This window comes from Agelaius tricolor, unplaced genomic scaffold (assembly GCF_023055355.1).
Source record: "Agelaius tricolor isolate 1412-34295 unplaced genomic scaffold, bAgeTri1.0.p SCAF_9, whole genome shotgun sequence".
NCBI classification, from domain to species: Eukaryota; Metazoa; Chordata; class Aves; order Passeriformes; family Icteridae; genus Agelaius; species Agelaius tricolor.
Genome location: NW_027269269.1, coordinates 19376617 through 19399351, shown reverse-complemented (window position 1 = coordinate 19399351; position 22735 = coordinate 19376617). Strand labels below are relative to the sequence as shown.

Here is a 22735-nt window from a genome sequence, read left to right as displayed (position 1 = left end):
AATACCAACAGCTGTAAAGTAACGAGCACCAAAGGAAAAGCTTTATGTGTTTCTTACACTGCACAGAACATGGATTCTGTTTGAATTGCTTCAGAGATCTCTCTCCTCTGGTCATTTTAGAAAGGCTGGAGGAGTACCCTGGTGTGGGATAAACACAGAAAAGCTCCCCTTGCTCACTCGTCTCAGTAGTTGCTGGCCTAGGAGCACTTTGTGTTGCTGCTCACACTGCAGCTGCAGGAGGCTGGAGGAGAGGATTGCAATCACCCAGGGTCTGGAAGTAATCCTTAGTGCAATGGCTCTCTTCATTTCAGGAGGTCTGTTAGCAACTCCATGTGCTAACCCAACCTCCCTGTACATAAAACTCTCTGTATCCTACAGCTGACCTAGCAATCCTATAGCTCTTCATCAGGCTGGGTTTTACCCCTAAAAGCTTTCTCTAGCAACACCATTTCACACAGCTTCTGTTTGTGCATGATGAGCTGTAGTTTCTCTGCCTTCTCCCATGTATTCTTTTATTCTGATCACTCTCTGCCACTACTTCAAAGGAGGCTATATCTGGCTGGGGGTCAGCCTTTTCTCCCAGATAAAAAGCAATAGGACAAGAGGAAATGGCCTCAAGTTGCACTAGGAGAGGTTCAGGTAGTGTATTAGGAAATAATTGCTTCACTGAAGCATTGGAACAGGGAAGAGGTGGAGTCCCCATGCCTGGAGGTGTTTAAAAGACATGTAGAGTGGCTCCTGGGGACGTGGTTCAATGGTGGATTTGGCAGTGTTGGGTTAATGGGTGGGTTTGATGACCTTAGAGGTCTTTTCCAACCTAAATGATTCTATGCTATAATTCCATGATATGACTCAAGCCATTCTTTTTAACACAGATGAGGCTGGTGGTGAGTGCCACACTGGGCCTTTCAGGCCTGGCTGAAGGGGAATGAAAGGATGTGTGCTAGAGCAGCAGGTAACCCTTAGCCCACCTCCACCAGTGATGCATCCCTCTGGTGACCACTGTGTGTGAGTGGGTAGCTGAAGGTGGGTAAGAGTCTGCCTGTGCGCAGGACCTTGCCAGACCACATCCATTGTGTGGATTTAAAGGAGCCAGATGATGTGTTGTCTCTCATGCATCTATTTGACAGATTCGTTGAGGGTGTGAGGATAGAATCATAGAATTATCCTGGGATTACTTACCCTCAGCTCTACTCCTGCATTCACATGGCTGTATTTCAAAACCCCAGAGGAGCATCTTCACATTTTTTAATGAGAAATATGCTGTGGGGAGTGGTATTGACCCCTCCTCACATTAACATGCCCTGTCATGGGAAATTTTCCCAGACCTGGGCCATTGTAGCTGTTTGGGCACTCATCCATGCGTGGATGCTCCATATCTTCCTTGGATTTTGTGCATCTCACAGCTTCTCTGCCTGACTGTCCTGCCACTGGCTTGTGTAGCTTGAGACCTGCTTTTAGTTACTGTATAATCCAGTGAATATGTGAAAGGGGGTCTCCATAGGTGCCTTATCCTCACAGGGAGATGAAAAGTAAGCTAAGTCAGCTGAAGGTAAATATGCAAACTAGGATGAGATTTTCAGGTGGAGGGATAGGTCTTCAAGGATCTTTATTGTCATATGCTATAAATTGCTAAAAATACTGTATGAAATGCAAACTATATTCAGATACTGTTTGTTGTATGTAAATACATCTCCAGCTCTCAGTGGGTTTGCATGATTACATTAAAATTCACTCTATAACATTAGTGGTAAAACTTCTAGCAATCATATCGTAAGTTTCTGTTGATAATGGTTACTACAATGTGTGCTTCCCTACCTAAGAATCCACCAAGTGCCTTGTCCACAATCACATGAGAAGTCTGATGTGGAGTAACAAAAATTTCCATTTGCTGCTTCCAGCCCACATCTTCCTCATTACAACATTCTAACACTAGCTTTGGGAGCAAAGTAATAATAATAATAAAAAAAAAAAAGATACAGTATGGGAAGAAATCTCATAAATGAACCCAAATCAGTCTAAACAGAACAATACCAGGAAAATAGAAATATGGGTTTTATATTTCTAACAGCAGAGGTAATCACACCCAAGGATGAGTCCTTGGCCTCTTCCTGTTGAAATTAAGAGGAAAAATTACCACTGACTTCAAAGAGAATAATGAATTATCCTGAGATTACTAAAGTCATCAGTTACTAGAACTTTGCTTCTCTACTACCCTTTCCCACAGATTTACTATCTTAATTTTTAAAAGGAATTCAAAGAATGTCATTTCTTTTAGAAGACTACAGGCTAAAGAAAGAATTCAAAACTGTGTGCAGAAGTGTGGGTTGAAATCTTGTTTCAATCATTTTCATGGAAAATTCAGATTGATATGACCCATTCTACTATGCAACAGGATAGCAATGATAGATGGGCTTTTTCATATGGGAAAATAATGGAAAATACATAAATTATGCGGAAGTTGTTTGATTTCAAACCCATGTTTGCACAGACCAATCCAGCTTATATTCTTCTCTGGAAATGCCCTTGGAGGCATATTGTGTCAGAACTACCTGCCCCAAGTCTCTTCCATAGGACTTTTTTTCTCTATGAATTGTCAAACAGAAGGTGAGCACAGGGCAGAAAGTGAAGGCTTTCCTAATCCCTGTTTGACAGCTTGAGTGTTGTATGAGCCTTTTGACAGATGTCCTTCAAGGGCCAACTTCTCCCACATGGAATATTAACTCATCACTAAAAAAGCAAAAGCTTCTTTTACAAAACCAGGTGTCACAGAGTAAAAGCTCATTATTAAAGAGCATTCATGAATTTCCCTTCAGTTTTTGCTTTTTAGATGTTTATTCTTCAAACAGATCTTACTTTGACAGTGCATGTTTTATACTTGATACAGTGAATTAATTGTGAAAATACTGTGTTCCTTAACTCTGTGAAGTCAGAGTCACTTTGTTTCATAATGATATTTTCAATATCTAATGAAAGTTGGCCAAGTGTTTGTTGATTCTTATTTATTATCTGAATGGTAGAAATCTGTTTTGATTGGTCTGGTGAGAAGAGTTCAAATTGAGCTTGAGAAAGGTCTCATTGTTCTCAGTTAACACCTTCTGGTGGCAATATTGATTACATTACCATACTCACTCTTCTCTTCAGCCTTGCAGAAGAGAGAACAATTCCCAGAAGGTTGTTAGGAGCCAGATGTTGAGCAGCAGTAAAAAACTTAGAAGAAGAAGGGCCCGAAACCAAAATTATTTGACTTTGAGGAAGTGTGCTCTGGTGGAAGTGCCTACAGGCCAAATGTTTACCCTTTACAGAAAACCTTTTACCCACAGGGAGGTTTACTTTATAGACAAGTGCCTTTGAGACCACTTGGAGATTGGAGAGGAAAAGAGCGATGGGTTTTAGGCTTTGCACTGCTTTAATGATGTTTTCTTCATTCCCTCAGCTGCACTTTTGCAGGAAAAAACGTTCATATTTTATTAGTACTACTCAACTAATGGAACTGCATCTCAGTTTTGCAATATCAAAGCATTCAATTTTTATCCAGCTTTGGGATGAAAAGCTTAACATGTTTTAGATATCCTGTATATATGTGTGTATACAGCAAAAAAAATGAGTTCTTGAAATTTAGATTGGGATTTGCAAATATGACATATTTTGACATTTTGAGCAGAATCTCATTTTGGCATTTGAAACAAATATTGATTCATACCAAACTGTTTCAATTCAAAACTGTTATTTCATTTTGAAAATAGCATTAAATTGGCATTTGCAGCTGAAATGTCAATTTGAAAGAAAATATTTCAGCTTAAGCTGACATACAGGAACAGAACATTTTGATTCAAAATTTCTGTGGGGGAGTAAAAATATTCCTTGCTGTTGTCCAAAACATTTTTTTCTCAATTGCACTAATTTTCATGAAACCAGACCTTCCCACAATAACAACAGGAAAACAACTACTTAACGTAAAACAGTTGAACCATTTTAGCATTTGGCATTATTTGTTTGAATTGATTTGTTTGAATTCAGGCCCAGGGGCAGCTGGACTTTTTAGTGCCGCCATGCAGACCCAGCTAAAATATTCTTTGAGTTCATCCTCGTGACAGTTGCTCATGAAGAGTGGGAGCTACCATCATTATCACCCTCACTTTCCTCCCCAGTGCACCCCTCCCAAACCCACACACATAAACAGCTCTGAGATGGTGCCCAGTTTCACAAGAGATGATGGTCAGGATTCATCTGCCTGCTCAGGTTCACCCTCTGCAAGATCTAAGAGCTTCATTACTTAAACTGCTTTGGGCCAGCTGGGAACTAAATGGAGACTGTGAGCTCTGTTGGTCTGGCTTCACGGGGTCCCTCCTGATCTTACTAGTTCTTTGTCATGTCCTTCTCAGATTTCATCCTCTTCAAAACTTATTTCTCCTTCATGCTTCCCAGCTCTTTGCTTTCTTAGTTTCTTCTTTGTGTCCCTCAGGACAGATTTCAATTTCCTGGTCAGTACATCTGGCCAGCTGTGAAACAGAAAAAAAAAGAGGAGTTAGCAACCCTGCCTCACCAAGGCATGACTTTTCATTTAGCATCATTTTGTGTCAGCCAAAGCAGAAATGTTAAATGGTGGAGTTGAAGTGGATCTTTTGCTGCAATACTTGAAGGGTTCGTCAAGCCCAGCTTCTGGGCCACCATCTGTTGGTGGGTTGCAAATTCATTATAGCATAATGGAGCTCTCAGAGATAAAACAAACACCAAGGACTTGTAAGAGGCCAAAAGCTCAGCAAATGGCAGGGCTTTAGGAAGGTCTCAAATCTACAACTGCCATGTCATGGATAAAGCATCATATGGAATAAGATTTACTGTGTATAATAGAAGAAAATATCATTCCAGCTGTTTTAAACTAAAAAAAGCTAAATGCTAATCCCTACTGATAACACTATTGCTATTATATAGAGATTAGAAAGAAATAGCTAATAAATAGTTGTATATATACATAAATGTATGGTTTAAACTGTACACAGCATCACTGTGTGCAATGAATGTGCAATTACTTTAGAGTAGAAGTATAGGTTAAAAACCAACTACATGAAGCAGGTATCCTGTAGAAATAATACAAAGGGTAATGTTTTTAAACTAAAACAGGATAGATTTAGATTAGATATAAGGAAGAAATTTTTTATGATGAGGATGCTCATTGCAAGGGGTATTGGACTAAATGACCTTGAAAACTCCCTTCCAACCCAAGCTATCCTTTTGTTATATGACCTTATCAGCTGCACCTTGCTAGCCAATTGTTTGGCCAGCAAGCTGCAATTATTTGGGTATTTCCTGAACAAGAAAGAATGTCAAGGGATCTCCTGTCACTAAGCAGAGTTCATAGGATGAGGGGTCAGAATGCAAGTAGAGGCAAATCCTTGAGGAACAAAAAACAAAACAAAACAAAACAAAACAAAACAACAACAAGAAAAAGGAGACAAAATAACTTGAAATATTGAGCCTTGGTACTTTTGGATAATCCCAGGCTGGTGCTTTTGTCCATGAAGGATACACTACCTGTATGCTTACACATCTAGAAGTCAGCAGAGCAGTACAGATTGTACTAAGATACACGTACAGTGGGTTCCTCCACAAATACAGCCATTACCAATCACACAGGTAAATCTCACCCCTGAGAACTCCAGAATGAATTCTGACTGACTTACATGGGGTCTAAGTCTCACCTACAAACTGAGACCTATCAATGGATCCTAGGAGTCACTGACCTCTCTGTGACACAGTTCTCTGCTGTGTTTTGAAGTTAAAGAGAGAAATCCCTTTCTCCTTTTCAGAAGTGTTGTAAGATGCTATGGATGGGATTCATCTGCCTGAGGATATTGTCCAGCAGCATTTGATGCCATGGTTCATCCTGCATAGTCTTCAGTTGTTGTTTAATTTACCAGCCTTACACAAGTGTCTGTGACAGCCATGGTGCTTTGAGCTGAATCCCACTTGCATGAGTGGGTTAGAAGCTCCATGTTAAGGTCACAGACCCTACCACAGGACAAAAGATAAGGGTCACTAATGATATAGCACAGAGTTTTATCTTCAGGTAACTGGAGGTGCACTCCGGTGTTACTCATGTTTTGCTGAGTGGTTTTATCAAGATCCAGCCAGAACCATCACTTCTCTTTGAAATCAAGAATACAACAAGGACAGCAGAGTCCACCACCACCCTTTCAAGGTTAAAGGATTGACTCCTGAGCAGGAGAAGCAGTCTTGACCTTCCTCTAGACTTCAGGCCAGATGAATACTACAAAATACATAATTACTCCAAGATGGGCATCCCTATTGTACTGCAGCAAGAGCCCTGTGGGACTCTTAGCCTTTTAGGGTCCCAGACTAAAAGGACCATAAATTGTATGAATGGACCATAGATCATTACATCTGAGATCCTTGTATAATGTTCCTTTATTTCCATCAAGGAAAAACAAGGTTATTGGCAACATAGTCCCTTTCATCAGAAGCCTCTGAGATAGATTAGCTGGAAACATCACTAAACCACCAAGCAGGCATGTGGGAATAAGTGGCTGTTGAGGACTTAATTGCCTCCACTGAAAGCTTTCTGCACACAAGAAGGATTGAACTAGGGCCATCGAAAAGATCCAGGTATGCATGTCTTATTGATTTTTCTGCTATTTCCAATGGACTAAGCCAAATTGCCTAATGAGGATCTTCTGTTCTCCATAATATGTATTGCTGATCAGCCTGCTTCAGTGTGGAAGTCTGTGTCTGTGGGTTATAGATGTACTAGGAACTTATACACCAGTATATGTGCAGGTTTTGTCAAGCAGGGCTAACCCAAGTGTGAGATCTTCTTTGTCTCTGGCCTTGGAGGATTAGCTTGTACTCCTAGGTGTAAATCAGCAGGGTGGTCTTCTGTGCCTCAGAACTTGTATTTAGCAGTGGGAGTTCATATATGGTAGTGCTTATGCAGGTCTCTTCAGATTGCGTCCCATATTCAAATAATTTTGTTTATTTTATGTTTTTAATGAGGATTTTCTGCCCTTAAGTCCTTGATAGGGAGAAATTCAGACAAAAATTTAAATATCAGTTAAGAGAGATAAAGCGGCCTGGTAACACACCCTGAATCTTTAAAATATGTGTTTGGGAAGAAGGAACACAGCCAACAGTTATCTTCTGGGTTTTATCCTTGTGAGAAAATTGGATGGAACTTTAGTCTTCATAGCAGTCTATCAGCCTGATATGGTGTGTCTTAGGGGTTTGTAACCTGCCTGTATCTAGGTACTTTGAGCTTTCATCCACCCCTCCTTTGTTAGGGGAGTGGACATGAAATGCACACTAATCCAGAGGAGTTAAGCAGAAGCATTACTGCTGGTTTTAGAGATATTATCAAAAAATCCCAGCTCATATATAATTTTCAGGCGACGTCACACTTGTGCAAATGTGGCTGTGCATGCTTCTATGCCAGCCTTGCTCTGATAACACCTACTTGATCAGGTCAGGCTGTCATATTCCATGTGACTTCCAAATTCCACCCAAACCATAAATCCATTATCTCTTGTACCCATCAGTATCATAAGGATGAATATCAAAGCTGCATCCTGTTACTGTCATGAGGTATGGAATTACACTAGGCAGGTGATATACATTACAAAAGCAACAGTAGGTAATGTGGATTTTTCCAGGCTTGAACTCCAGTTTTATGTCTGTGTTTACCATGTACTGGGCTCTTCCTGGCACCATGAACATCAACATAGAGTGGATTGGTAATACACTGCAGATAACCCTAGTAATGCTCTACGTTGTTCAGGAATTATTAGGATACTAGGTTATAAATTCACTAGGAAATCACCCAACAAGGCTACACCTTTGCTGCTGTTCCAAGCACCTCTTGAATGAGACATGTTAGAATAATAACACATACTTTAAAAAAATTAAAAGGAGAAAAATAGAAGGAAAGGGGAAGAAAAACCAGTAAAATGCAGTCAAACAATACACAAGCAGACACTAAACAGCAGAGCTACATGGGGACTGTCCTACAGCTACTACCTCAGATCTAGGCTCTTTTGCCAAGGAGTTTTTCAGTTTTCCTCCTTTTGAACTCTGCAATTTCTTCTGGGAGTAACCCATGAGCTCTATACCTGCAGTGAACAGGTAGGCCATTAGAGAAAGAACCAGTACAGTTTCATCTGAAATAAAGAACAGACTGTAATAGAGACTAAAGAAAAGGTAAGTGTCTTCTGGTGAGAGAAAGGAAAACAAATATGGTCCTGGTTCTGGCCTTATTAATTCTTCTCTTGTACCACTCAACTTACTGCAAAGGATGAGGTCAGCTAATTAAATTTTAAGTGTCTAGAGGGCTCTTGGCACTCTTAGACACTTTTGCCAGGACAAGATGAATGACTTTGTTGATTGAGGAGTACAAACTATATCTTTATCAAGGCTGTTTCCAGAATCAATTTAATAAGATGAATCCTGGGAGAATGATTCCATTATTCCACTGATCCTTGCCCACATTCATTACAGGGAGGAACAGAACAAAACAGCAGTGAAGACCTTGCATTTTGTTAGTTTAGTTCCTGCTTCAGTGCCTTTTGGTCTTCCAGGGTTGTTTCTTTCAGAAGCTCTCAGCTCACTAAGCTGTGGGCACATTTCCTGGTGGAAATCTATTTAACAGTCCCTGGAGAAAGCCAGTGGTCTCTGAATGCTGAACACAATTTTAACAGCCTTTCCTGAGGGAGATTAGAGTGAAGTTTCAGGTCTTTGGCCAGTTCTGCTCTACAAATGGAAATGCCTGGACAAGTTGTCCTCCCATGCTTTATCTAAATTACTATCTCTGGGAACATGTTTCTTGTTTTTAAACATTGACCCCCGTTTATAAACTTCCTCAAGAGTGATGGTGCCTTAAGGGCTGGGTCCCAAGGACAGGGAAGCCAGGAAAATATAATTCTGATGGGTTCAATAAGGAATGACTGCTTCTGGGAATCTCCAACTCAGGTGAGATTTAGCTCCCTGGAATTTTTTTATCTGCAATAGAGATGTCTCCATCTAAGCCAAATATCTTGGGTTCTATTCTGAGCCAGTGGAGGGAAGCTGGTGCTGCTGGACCACAGCAGGAGTTTATCCCAAAGCAGAAGAAGATCAACACCAAGAAATGTCTGTTTCTCTGCACTGACTCTTAAAAGACAGGCAAGGTGACCAGATCAGACGGACGTAAATAACTTTTAATAATATTAAATCCTGCCTGTTGCAGGGAGAAAAGAAATCTTTGTGTTCAGATCCTTTATGGAAGTGGTAACAAAATTCAGCCACACAGGGGTGAGCATCAGGGGTTTGGTTTTTGAGTCCACCCAGCAGGACTTCACCCACAGTGGGGTGGAGGACGTTGCTGCCTGTGTCTGCACAACACTGCAGCAGCTTGTGACCCACAGAAGGTGGGTCAGGGTATTTGGTAATCAAGCACACTATTAGACTGCCTGAGGTCCACCTCCACACACTGCCCACACAAGTATCAAATAACTGTTTGGCAGTGATTTGACTTCCAACCGCTGCACAACAGCAAAAAGAAAGATCCAGTGTAAACAGAACCTGCACATCTCCTGAACTCACAAATGTCTGGTTCTGCACTATCCATCCCAGCCTCAGGCAAAACCCCTCTTTTTGGAGACAGCTGTTACTTTTCCAAGGCCCTCTCTCCCCATCACCTTGTTTGCAAACCAGCAGGAGAAAAACTGTGAAGTTCTGACTTCGCCTCCTTTCTGTACACTGCATTTAGGGTTTCTTGCTACTAGCACAAATTCTGTAATATTCCAGTCAATTCTCCCAGAAACTTCAGCATGCTCAGGAAGAGCTTGTTTAAATATAAAAGCTGGTGCAATCACATCACAAGTCAAACACTCTTGTTGAAAGGGAGATGAGTCACCAACTTTCATTCCCTTTCTCATCCTCCATCAGATTCCAGAGAAAAAGTCTTCTTTCTAATTGTCATTATGTCACAGCCATGATCAGAATACTTCCTTGTCTTCATTTTGCTGTTGTGTTAGGTGGTCAGAAATAGTTTGAAAAGAAGAGATTGAGTGTGAAGCAAAACGTATCTGTCCTGACATTGCATGATCAAGCCTATGAGACAGAGGATGCTTTGATTTCCTTGAATAGCTCTTGTAAAATGTCATATAAAATTTATTTAGGAAATATTTTTATGCTGTTCTATAATTGCAGCTATGGGAGGACAACAAGAGTTTTTCACTGCTGTTTGGTCCACAAGCTCTTTTAGTTTTGATTTAAAAGCACATTTGACAGACTGCAGATAGGAGCCCAAGTGGAAATGCTTTCAATTTTCTCCTCAGAAAGACACATCAGCAGCAGCAGCAACACGAGACACTCTCTACAGTTCCATCCTACCAGGGTGCTCCAACAAAGCAATGACAAAGCAATGACAACCTTGTACTAGAAGGGTAGAAGGAAAAAAAACCCTTTTGTCCTAATGAGTGTCTTTTTCCTGGCTCATAAAGAGGTGTTTCTCACTTGGGGTTGGGAGATGGATTCTTTGAGCATCCTTTGCTGCTTCTCACCCATTTATCTTCAAACAAGGATCTCAGTGCTTCCTCCAGGGCTGATCCTCTTGCATGTGAGGATGAGAGGGCCCCAACACTCTCACCTATTCCTGGCTGCATCTTCAGTGTTCAGTGATGTCACACATCAGGTTGCACTTATCACTGTGAGTGGTAGTGGGCTAGAATACCTATCAAGCCTCCTGGATTAAGACTTAATGAATTCATACTAGGTAAGGGATTTGGGTTTATGTCAAAAATCAAAAACTCTCATATGCTCTTTACCTAGGTACTGGGTTAATGGTTAAAAGCCTTTGGGAGAATCAACAATATGTATCTTGGCTGAATTGCATTAATTTTTTCCTTCCAGTTAACTTTCCATAAATAATTTAAATTGAAAGTTTCTGAATTAAACTACCTGCTGGGATAGAGGACTTCTGATGTTTTCAAATATTGTATTCAGTACCGGAGAAAAGAATTTCTGAACCAGGGTGGTGAAAGTAGGAAATTCAGTAGACCAAGAATGTCACTGATCTCCTTGGAATGGCAAATGAAAATCAGCCTGGCTCTAGGTTTTGTTCTAGTTTGGGTTTGTTTTTTTTTTGTTGGTTGGTTAGTTTGGTTTGGTTTGGTTGGTTGGTTGGTTGGGTTTTTTTCCTTTCTGAATTTCATTAGCCATTGAATTTTTCCTAGTCTTAGATATTTTTCCAGTGCTCTGCAAAATGCATCTGAGATTTAGTCCAGGTCAGGCTTGTGTCTGGTAGTTTAGTATAACCTATTATAACCTAACCTTTCTGATTTTTTGGAAACGATGAGTACGCCACTGGAGTTGAAAAGATGCTGCTTGTCCCAGAGCATCACAGGATGCCAGATTCAAATATCCCATGTTTACGTACTCGCAACTTTGTGATAATTCAGCCCCCCAGAGAGTCACCTAATGTACCCTCAAAAAAATTTCACAGCCTTCCTTTAAACCTATCTGACTGAAATCTCAAAAGAATGTCTGTCCTACAGATAGTCTGCTGCTTGACTGCTTGGCATGCTTGGTTTTGGTGTCTCTTAATTTTGTAACACCTTCTCTCTATGTCCAGTCTGCCATTATTTCCCATGGCAGTACCAGGTGTATGTGTACAAATCTGCCTTGAAGCAAGGGAAGGTCTAGAGAGGCTATAGAACTGTCTTGCACTCTTCTACGTCATGCAAAGTTAACCCAAAATTCCCATGAAAACCAGGTAAAACAGATTTGACCAGACCAAGAAAGAAGGAATTATCCTCTGAATAGGAACTTCAAAAACTTCCATCCATAGGTCTGACCATGGCCCACATGTTTGCAGTTCCATAGCATGGACATAAGACCAAGCATGATGTACTAACCCTCACTTAGTAGGAAACACCTCTCAGCATGGCCACCCAAAACTGCCCAGCTGTAGATGTTTAGGCTACCCAAGTCACAATATAAAGCAAGAGATAAAAACAAGTGCTCGTAGACCTCATGGTAAGGAAATACCCAAGAGAGGGTGCCTCAGAACAGAGTGAAAAAAATAAGTAGAAGAGGAATTTATTTCTTTCTTCAGCTCAAAAGCCTACAATAATCCCTATGGAATTATAGGAGGCAGTGACTGGAAAACACCATATTGGCCAATTAGAGAGAAACATCTTCCAGCCTCTTGATTTTGTGCCAAAACATGAATCATCAAGATAAGGTTGGAAAGGACATAATGTCCGATATCTATCTGATAACAGCACAGTCTATGCGTGATGCTGTTCTCCAAATATTTGCTCTGCTTCAACATCCAGTTATTTCTTTCTGTAACTTGACACTTCGCCTATAGGGTATAAGTTTCATTTTGCCCCCTCACTAGGACAAATATGGTTTTGTGTAACTTTACTTTTTTCCTCTGATTACTATCCAAATCACTCAACTGCGGTGTGACCTGTGGGGACGGAGATACTGCAAAAGAAGAAGAAATATTTGGGCCTTGGGACAAGAGTAGATCACCTCTGTCTCTGCAGTGTTAAAGGTGGACTTTTCAGAGATTACACATGGATGCACAAGATCCTCTGATCCTGAGCGTATGGGGAAATGGGGAAATCTTTTTATTTACTAAGAGGGAACAGGGCCAGATTTAGAACAATATTGATAAGGAGAAGTCAGAGCTATATTAAACAGACCTTGTTTGCTGTCAGACACCGGTCTCTGAAGCAGTTACTTTAGGACCTCAACAAACCAGGCATCTTGCAAGGGCCAATTGAATCAGACCCTTAGCAAGTATTTCTCTTTACTGCCTATAAAGGGAGTCAAGGCTGACTGCTTTTAATGTGGGTGACCATGCTGTTCTTGTCAAACAAATCCAGCTCCTGGTTTTTATGTCCTGACCACAACATCCTTTCCAGGCATACAGAAGGTGACAGCTGAACAGGGAGTACTCTGTGAAGCCAAGCATTGCAAAGCTAGAAAATGACTTAATGAAGGCAGCATCATTAAATCTTCAATTACATAACAGTGCCATAAATTTGTAACACAAAGCTTTCTTATTCTTCTGTTAGAATGAAAGGGAAGAAATGTGTTTATATGCTGAATGAGGCTGTTTTCAGCAGAAATTTGATGGAAGGGGAGAAAAATCTTGAGTGTCTCCCATACACTGATGACACCAGAGACCTGAAAGTGTCCCTACCGTGTGTCTCCTACATGCACCCAGAGCAGGAAAGAGATTCAAGGAGGAGCTCCTTGGTGTTCAGTCTCCAAGTGATTATAGGGGAGAAGCAGGAAGTTTCCATGTCACTTGGGAACTGTGAATAAGGAGAGGCGCTGAAGGAATCGCATCCCTTCTGAGTCCCAGCACTATGCCTGAACATGTAAGTCACCAAAGGAACAGGACATAGATTTTGCAAACAGATAACATGGACAGACAGATATTCAGCCTGTGAACTCCTAAAGAGATGTTTTAATGAATGCCTTGGACAGCGACGGAGTCACACTTACCCTGGCTTTATTTCAGGAGGTTTAGGTAAGGGTTTCTGGAAGCCTTTTTTCCCAACCAGCCAATATGTTTCTTCTACTCCTTTACCCTAAAATAAAACCAAAAATTCAGATAAAAAGCAGCTTTCTGACTGCCCTCTGCTTGATATGTAATTTTTCTCTCTAGGTTTCTCTGGCTTTATACATATCCAGAGACAGACCATGCCTGGAAATCTTGGTCTCTCCTTCAGAATAGCTCAGGGATTATTTGAGTTTCACTTTCCTGAAAGAGGATATTCATTATCCTTGTTCCAACTGTCATTTACAAATTACCCTCATTGATCTGGGTCATTGGACACAGCTGAACAGAAATTGGAAACTACAGGATCACTAATCATCTTATTTGGCAGCACTAGCATTATTAATTGAGAGATTTTACAACTCATTCTGAACTGAGTGTCAGAATAATAACTTCCTCTCCCACCATGGACGGTTTAGCTTGTAAGGTGTGATGCATCTGATGAACCTATTTGAGTCAATCACCTTTGACTGAAGAAGGGGAGGAAAACCAACAATCATCTTCACATAAATTAGGCCCTGAAAGTACTTCAGGCTTGTAATTTCCTGAAAGGCCAATTTACCCCCACTAACTATGTAAAGGTTTCTTTCCATTGACTAGACCTGGAATATTTACCCCAAATCTCCACTTGCAGACATATGAACTTGAATGATTCCACTTGTCATGCAAGATTGTTGGGGGACCTGAGGCCATATTCAGACATTTTATTCTAGGTATTTAAGGCAAGCAAAGCTCCTATTTCTGTCCATTGACTATGTAAGGGTAGAAATTATGTTTATTATTATTTAGTACTGCTTTGTTTGGACATTGAAAAGTAGCAGCTTCTGTCAAGGGTGGACTACATAGTCTACTATATAAATACTTATATCCAGTACATACAGCTGACTGCTTGATCCCACAGTCATTCAATAGCTATATAATGTGTTGAAACAAATGAAAAGGACAATTTTGGAAGGATTCAGCTGAAGATTGTTGTATGAAGGCCAAAAAAGATAATAGTATGAAAATTCCTCAAGCAAGATGACTCCCTTGTGAAGTGCTTCACACAGCCCTGGCCTTCTTACCCTCAGTTCTGTTTTCCCCCTGGGTATGATTTCATAGCCTTCATTCAGTTTCCGAAGTATATCCACTGTACTTTGGCTGACATGAATTCTGTAAGCTGGGAACAGAAAGGAAAGCAGCTGGATCATTGTACTGCACACATGCTGTGAATTCCCCACTGCTTCATCCTGACAAGGAAAAGGGCTCCAAAGCAGCAGTGCTCAAATTCAGGTGTGTGGCTGGTGCAGCTGTGTGGTGCTCCTCTGTGTGGAGTTTAATGCTGACTGATGGATTCTTCCAGGCAGGGCTGTAAAGAGGGGGGAGAGAAGATCTGTGCTGGGGCGTTCCTGGAGAAGGATACCAAACACAGTGTAGAAGTCCATCTCTTCATAAAGATATTAAGTGGTTTCCAGTAACATTTCAGCTAGATTTCTGTTTTATCTATTGCCACAGTATAACTAGGGAATGAGAAAGAAATGAAAAATAGCCAACTGTCCTGCTGCAGACACCCAACATAATTTGAAAGCAGGGATGAAGAGCAGAGAGATGGAGTTTGCAAGGGAACATAAAGAAAATGTGGCTATGCATGTAGATATGTCTGGATTTTTAGTAATTTATTCCACCCAGAGCTGCCATTTAGTCTATGAACAAAAAGGGCAAAGGTGGAGAAATTTATTGGATTCCCATCTTCCCCAGATTGTTTTACAGCCACTGCTGGAACTCACTGAAATTTTTTATTGTTCTGCTTGTGAACAAGACAGGAAATATTTCTAAAACAATTCCCCCAAAGTAGTTTTTTTTGGGTTGAGCTTTTATTTCAATTTTGACAATCACATTGCTTTCCCCTTTGAAGGATGTGGTATGAGCTGATTAATTTTTTTTTCCATAATAATAAGAAAGAAAAACATCAGTTTGAATATGTAGAGGAAGATCACACAGCTATGAGCTACATTTCCTGAGGGACTAACCTACAATTTGCCTATTTATCTATATGCATTTCTATTAATGTGTAACAATGTTCTTGTACCTGCAGTGCTCCTGCTGTCTCCAGTCTCAGTGGGATTTCTATGACCATGGGTATGATGGAAGCAGTGCCCACCCATACTTCAACCCTTGCTTTGTCATGAAAGGTAAGTGAATTATTTTACTGTGCAAGAACAGCTCTGAATTAAGGATTCTTAGCACTGACTGAAAGCAAGATCCAAACCATGCTGGAGGAAAGTAGGGCAGGATTCATGTTGATTTTGGTTGACGGGATTCCAGTCAGAGAACTGCAGCTGGAAGGCAGGGTCCTAAAGGCCAACCTACAATGGGAAAACTGGTGTCCTCTCCGTCAGGCTGCTTTGAATTCTGTCATTTGACCTCCCCTTTCTTTGACTGTCCCAAATACTCACGCAGGCCCGTGGACTCCATCCTTGACGCCGTGTTGACTGTGTCCCCGAAGAGGCAGTACCGCGGCATGGTCAGCCCCACCACGCCTGCCACACAAGGCCCTGAAAGACACATCAGCTGCATTACCCGGATGGGCCTGCATAAATCCAGGGGTCCACTGACAAACAAATCTCATCTTCTCCTCTGATACTCAAAAAACCTATTGGGAATACAGGAGAAGGTTTTCTAAAGATATCATTTGTCTTGGTGCTTGCTACAAAGAGTCAAAAGTTAAGGATTGCTCTAGATTTCACGTTGGTGTTTCATGTCTGAGAAAGGTCGTGTGTGGTAGGCCCTCAGTTTACCAGCATCTGGGAGAAATTAGTTCAGAGTTCATGGAAAGTCAAGTTCAATCATAATCTCATTTTAAAAAGGTCTTTTTCCATGTAAGAAAACTAAAGTTAGATCCTATGACATGCCCTGTAACCTGCTGAAACAGGATTAAAAATCAGCCTTGGGAGTCCAGAGGTGCTGGCAGCACTCTGGACCACCCTGTGTCCCCTCCTTGGAAAAGAAGACACTGTTGGCTGGCCTGTCTAGCCAAGACCTCTTTTTCCCCTCTTTCTCATTCTTTATACAAGATCTATTCACTTCCTAAGTAGCTTCCAAAGAATCATTGCCAAGTTGTCAGGGAGAGGTATGTGTGCAGGATCCGCAGGATCATGCACAGACTGGGAGATAAAATGTGTGGAAGCCAAACAGCAGAGACAATTTTCATCTGGGGCATTTGGCTTAGTTAATGTTTAGACTGCACTCTGAAAGAGGAGAGGCTAAATTTCATTGCCTACACTAGAAAATACCAGGCTTGCAAAATAAATGCAAAAATAAAAATAAAAAGCAATGTGATTAAGTGTGGGGCTTCCTGCAGACAAAGGGCAGGACTCCCTGTATTTTCCATCAGAGGCATTTATGAGATATTCCTTTTCAGGCTTTTCCTGCCTTTTCAATGTCATGATCCTTCTGAGTTAAGATTTAGTACAACTTATCTCTAGGAAATCTTTTCCTCTGCAAGATTACAAGAGATGTGAACATTGTACATCATCAACAGTACCTGAAATGATGCTATAGATTAGGGTTATCATAATTTAAAAAGGTTATAGGTTAAAATGTTTGGTTTCAAACAGTAATAATATAAATAGTAGCAATTGTGGCCTAATTTAGAAGTGATCAGTTACTTAGTTTTTTACAGTGCAATTTTATGCTGATTTTAGCATTATTTAAAAATATTGATCCTTTATATAGTTTTCAGATCTATCTTAAGGATAGTAAAACTCCATTGCTGAAAGCTATGGGGAACTTCACAAGAACCTCTCTTGCTGGGATCTCTGAAAAGTTGTTGCTGCCTAAAGTTGCTGGATTTTAAAATACTTCATGAGGATGCAAACTCAGAGGTAAGACAAATATTGACTCCTGCCTGATGAATCACTGCTTGATAAAATATTTTTTAAAAAGAGAGAGGAAGAATGGTTCATACAAAAAGTATTACAAGGACTTGAGCAGCATGGATCAAACTGGATAAAACACAGCAGGCAGAGACTGCTAGAGATCATGAAAACCTGATTTAAGGGGGTTTCTTTTCAACTGTGAGTGTACCTCAGAGAAAACACTGCTCCTCAGAATCTCCTACAAGCTAATCTCCATCCTTATCATTACTGTCTAATTTGTTTCAAGCTTTTCAGAAGAGGAACTACTAAACTTCCTCACTAGAGGAAGTTTAATTCAGGTTTTCATCTATAGGCACTTCTATACACAACAGTGTAAAGGCACCTGTAAAGGCACTGTTGATAGTCTCACCCAAGGATCTTACGATTCCCTAACTGGCCTTTATTGTGTGTATGTTAATGTTGACATATACACAAAAAATGGTCCTGTTGGAGACTTCTTATTCATGCTTCAGTAAGAGACTTCCCTGAGAAAACACTATCTCACAAAACACTGCCTCTCTTCTTTTTGTGGTGATAACGTGACAGCAGCCATCCCAAATCTCACTAAGGACCAAAGCTCCTTCTGTAATAGGTGATGCAAGGACACAAAAAGGTGGTTCCTGTTGAAAAAACAGACCTCATTGAGGAGGATTTGTGCTCCATTGGTTAGAGCATGCTGCTAAGAACACCAGGGTCATGGGCTTGATCCCTGCATTGGCTATTCACTTGAGAGTTGGACTCCATGATCCTTGTGGGTCCCTCACAACTCAGAGTATGCTATGATTCTGTGATTCCATTTCAGAAGCACAAATAAAGGCAGATGAGCTTCTACTGTAGTCAGTGGAGATGAAGTCAATGTGGTCAACTGAGCCACAAGAGCTTTTCCACTGCTGCACATGAACAGCTTTACAGGGTTCATTTACATGTCCTCAAAATGAGTGCAGACTCCCTGAAATTCCTGGAAACACCTCCATGTGAGTGCCTGAATTCAGGTTTCCTACTCTGTTGGTGCAATCACCCAGACATTTCTGCACAAAGCTCACAATATAGAAGAGGCAAGATTTTTAGGGCGAGGTGTTATCTTTCTAGAATACTGCTTTTAAGCCTGTGCCATTGCAGAAGGTTCTCAGCTCAAAACCAACCCTACCACATAAGCATTCCCAAAATTACACATTCCCTGTGTTGAAAGCATCTAAGACTTAATTTGATCACTGCCTTCACCTCCTGTGTGTGTTCCCCCTTCTCCAAACAGCTTCAGCAGAAGGCTAAGAAAAACTTCCAATGGTAAATCTCCTAGTTACAAGGTTCAGAGGAAACCAGGCACCCTGTGATGAGGACATCATGGCCTAGCTGTTTCATTACACAGGTCCAGAAGTTTGCTTTGAAGTGTCTCTTTGCCAGGGCTTGCAAGGGTCAGTTAACGAGAGGCTCTGGCTAAGACTCTGCAAAGACGTTCGGCAGTGCTGCAGAGTTTGAGAGGCAAGATCAAAGTGCAGGGCTGACTGCCAGAGAGCCTGACTGATACACAAATCATCTTCAGCCTCTGTGGAAGAGCTTATCTTCTCACCACTGCTTTGGCTGACTGTCCTGCTCCAGCCCAGGCATGGATAATGGGGAAACAGCTGAGTCAGCCGAGTTATCCTGGACCTGCAGTGAACTCAAAAGAGGACAGCCAAGATTCCAGGACGTGTTTAAAGCAGGGGAGAAAATGCGGACCAAGCACTGGTCATCCTGTCCTCTTTGCCTTACCTATGCATTGCCACAAGTGGATGATGGGCATGGGCCATCACAAGTTCCCAGAGGTGCAGCTTTCCCTCAGGGTAGAAGAGGCATGGGCAAAATGCCTATGCCCAAAATGCATTTACTGCTTTTTCTGAGAGGGAATCGTGAGCTCTTCTTGGCACCAGTTTCCAGAGAGCAGCTGAAGTACGTGACTGGGGGTCACACCCTTTCTCCATCCTTTCCAGTACAGCGAAAGTGTCAGCCAAGTTCTCCTCTCCCCCAAGAGCTTCCCCAAGGCTTTCATGATGCTGATCATTCCCTCTTCATCCATCTTTTCTCAGGAGAAACGGGGTCCAGGGTTAATCAAACTCAGCCATCAGCTCCGTGGCTCAGAGAGCTGGTTTGCTTTGGAACATTTGCTTGTGGCTGCTCCCATGACAGTATGGTGCTGCCAGATCTATGCAAAACAAGATGTGCAGAGTCCTCCACCCTCTTCCTTTCACACCCAATACAACAGTTCATAGCAATTCTGCTTTCCAGATATCCAGAGTTCATAAAAACAAAAAAATGTTACTACCTCCTGTAGGCATCACCTAGGGACGTATTTTTTGGCCAACTGCATGGGAGATACATTGCAGAACTGCTGTCAACAGGCAGCAGCAGATGTTGCACAGCAAATTCCTCTCTTTCCATGTTGAAAATATGCTGCTGGTGCTCCAGAGAGTCCTGCTCTGGGCAAGACAATCTGCAGCCATAGTCTCATCTAATTTCTGACAGAGTGTAAAACACACAATGCTCCTGCAATCATTCTTTAATGCTTTACACTTCTGTGAAGGGTCAACTAAGAATTACAAACTTCAAAGAAAACAGTAGGGAGATGTGTTTTAGAGATAACTCCAAAAGAGGGTCTTATAAGGTCTAGGATTCATAATATTGATTTTAACTCTGCTAAAGTCACAGCTCTGTTATTGGGATATTCTCGCTGAGATACTTCCTTTACTCTGCTTCTGTCTCCCAATATGTACATCAGAGACCAGGATACTGACATCTGCAAAATGCTTGCATGCTAAAGCTCCAAAAGCATGGATATTATCAGATAAGCAGAAGGATAAAACCCCATACATTATTGGGTCAGACTCCTGGGCATTCTTAGTCATTGTTTGGCTTCCCACAGTGGGCAACACCTGGTACTTTAGAGGAAGAGGCAAGAAATCTGGTGACAAACAGCTGGGAAAAAAAGTTGTCTAAAAAAATGTATAAAATTATGAAGGTTCATATATATTACACAAATACTGATTCATGATAACAGCAGATGTATTTTCCTACATTTAAAATACTTTTGCCTATATAACTGTAGTTCTACTGTTTTGGAAGTTTTTGTTTTACTTTGGAGTTTAATTACATTTTGTATACATATATATATATATATATATATATATATATATATATATATATGTATATATGTATATATATGGAACTTCCTCCTTTCATTTTAAACAAGCAATCTTTCTGTTGATTGAATACATTATGACTTCTACATCAGAGATAATGTTTTCTTTATAACATAACTTTTTCTTAAGAGCTGTATCACATTTTTCTTCCAGTATATCCTATCTGTAATAAATATCTCCAATCTTTTTATGCTTTCACTTTATATGCCAGTGTTTCCGTGCTTTTTCATTTCAGAATGGAGTTGCAAAGACATCACTGGGTGTCTCGATATCCCACTTCTGAAGGTGCTATGGCACATTAAAGAGCTATCCATACGATGAAACCCTTGTGACTAACATGCCAGATGCAGTTCCTGGCTGAGACAGAATACAAAATCTCTCCTTAAAATGATACTAAGCCACTTTCCTCCAGAAACCCTCTCTGGGTTTTGTTTTTCCATTTTAACTGCCTTGTTGATGTGGAAGATTTTAAAGCATCTTGAAAGGGTGTTTTTTGGAGGGCAGGCATGAAGAAAGAATTCAGAGTTGGAAATGCAGTTGAGAAGGAGTTCTCTAGTGTTCAGTTGCCTACCTGTGTGTAGCCCAATTCGTATCCTGAGGGGAATGTCTGGCATGTGCCTCATTTTGAATGTTCCCACAGAGCTGAGGATGTCCAAGGACATGTTGGCTATTTCAGCTGCATGCTTGTTTCCATTCCGTTTTGGGAGCCCTGAGGCAACCATGTAGGCATCACCAATTGTCTCCACCTAGCAAATACCATCATATTAAGAAATAAATATAGAAATTGAAAAAGATGGAAAGGAAACACAGGATAAAATTACTTCTCACCTTGTAAACATCATGGTTTCCAAGAACAGCATCGAACAGAGAGTAAAGGTCATTCAGAAGGTCAACTACTTCAATGGGTTCACTGAGGGCTGAAATGGATGTGAAGCCCACAATGTCATTGAAGTAGATGGTCACCTGGTCAAAATACTCAGGTTCCACAGTGCCACCAGTCTTGAGGGCTTCTGCCACTGAACTGAAACAGCAACACAAAAAAGATGGCAGGGAACAAACCCTTTTCTAGCGCATGCTCAAGTGCTCAGACTCTTGGTTTTCTGTGTTCAGATCTTCCACTGTATGGCTGTAATCAGCATTGATTAGAGTTTCTTAGTTTGATTTGGAGGTGCTTGTCAAAATTGATGATCAAATCTACAGCGTTGCTCATTTCTGGGGAAGGGTGTTGTCCAGACTAGATATGGGCTTGTTTTGGGGTGGTTTTGGTTTGGTTTTCTGGGGATTTTTTACCACTTAAAGTGCCAGTACTTACGGTGGAAGCATTTGTGACAGCAGTTTTTCTGTCTTCTGTTTTTCAACTTCTAGCTCTTCAGTCCGCTCACTGATTAAATCTTCCAGGTTGCTTGAGTACTGCTCAAGCATCCTGAGCATTGAGTCGATGATATTGGTCTTTTTCCCTTTGTTGATGGTTTTGAACTGGAAAATCAAACTGGAGAGTTATTTGTCTGTCTCTTTACATCACTGTAGCACTCTGAGTTTAGAAAGGAACAAAAAGCAAATATTGCTTTGGAGGTGTCATGCTAAAGACTGGATTTTTAAATGGCAGAAGTTCAAAGATAAAGGAAAAGGTGAATTAGAAGGTGAATTTGCATCAATCAGTGAGAGTTAGATGAAACACAATCTTACAGTAGTTGTCAATATGTACATTTGTTACAGAGCCTTGTCTGGCTGCAGGTTTACAACCCCATTTATCCCATGAACAATCTTTAGGGTAACTTGCAAAACTTTGCATTCAGAGGCACAAAGTTCAGGGTGTTAGCAACACTTACAACCTTTTTACATATTACTGCACTTAACATGCAGTGTACACTGACGTGCATGTGTACTGCCACCTCCATTCCCAGTTCTTAGTTGAGTTGTGCTTTCTCTTCCTGACCTGAAGTTGAGCTGCTGGAACTTTCAGATAATTTGTGACTTTAGAGGCTACTTTAGACTCAACAGTGGAGTCAGCAGGTTCAAAATTATTCACAGCTTCACAGAACCAAAAGGCAAAAATTAAGCATATTTGTTTACCTGTTTTGACAAAATGCCCTAAA

The 22735-nt window shown here is 40.9% G+C and overlaps 1 protein-coding gene across 1 annotated transcript in view; it reads right to left on the bottom strand.

Annotated features, from left to right (window-relative positions):
• Positions 1-3856: 3856 nt before the first annotated feature.
• The window catches only part of GUCY2F (guanylate cyclase 2F, retinal), a 38527-nt gene continuing 19648 nt past the window's right edge, over positions 3857-22735 (bottom strand). Inside the window, exons 12-19 of the mRNA XM_071433869.1 lie at positions 21952-22115; positions 21468-21660; positions 21211-21385; positions 16006-16104; positions 14635-14729; positions 13516-13601; positions 9996-9998; positions 3857-4502 (exon numbers count right to left, since the gene is read on the bottom strand). Of these exons, the coding sequence (XP_071289970.1) occupies positions 4382-4502; positions 9996-9998; positions 13516-13601; positions 14635-14729; positions 16006-16104; positions 21211-21385; positions 21468-21660; positions 21952-22115 (936 nt within the window). The 3' untranslated portion in view covers positions 3857-4381. The remainder of the gene's footprint in view (positions 4503-9995; positions 9999-13515; positions 13602-14634; positions 14730-16005; positions 16105-21210; positions 21386-21467; positions 21661-21951; positions 22116-22735) is intronic.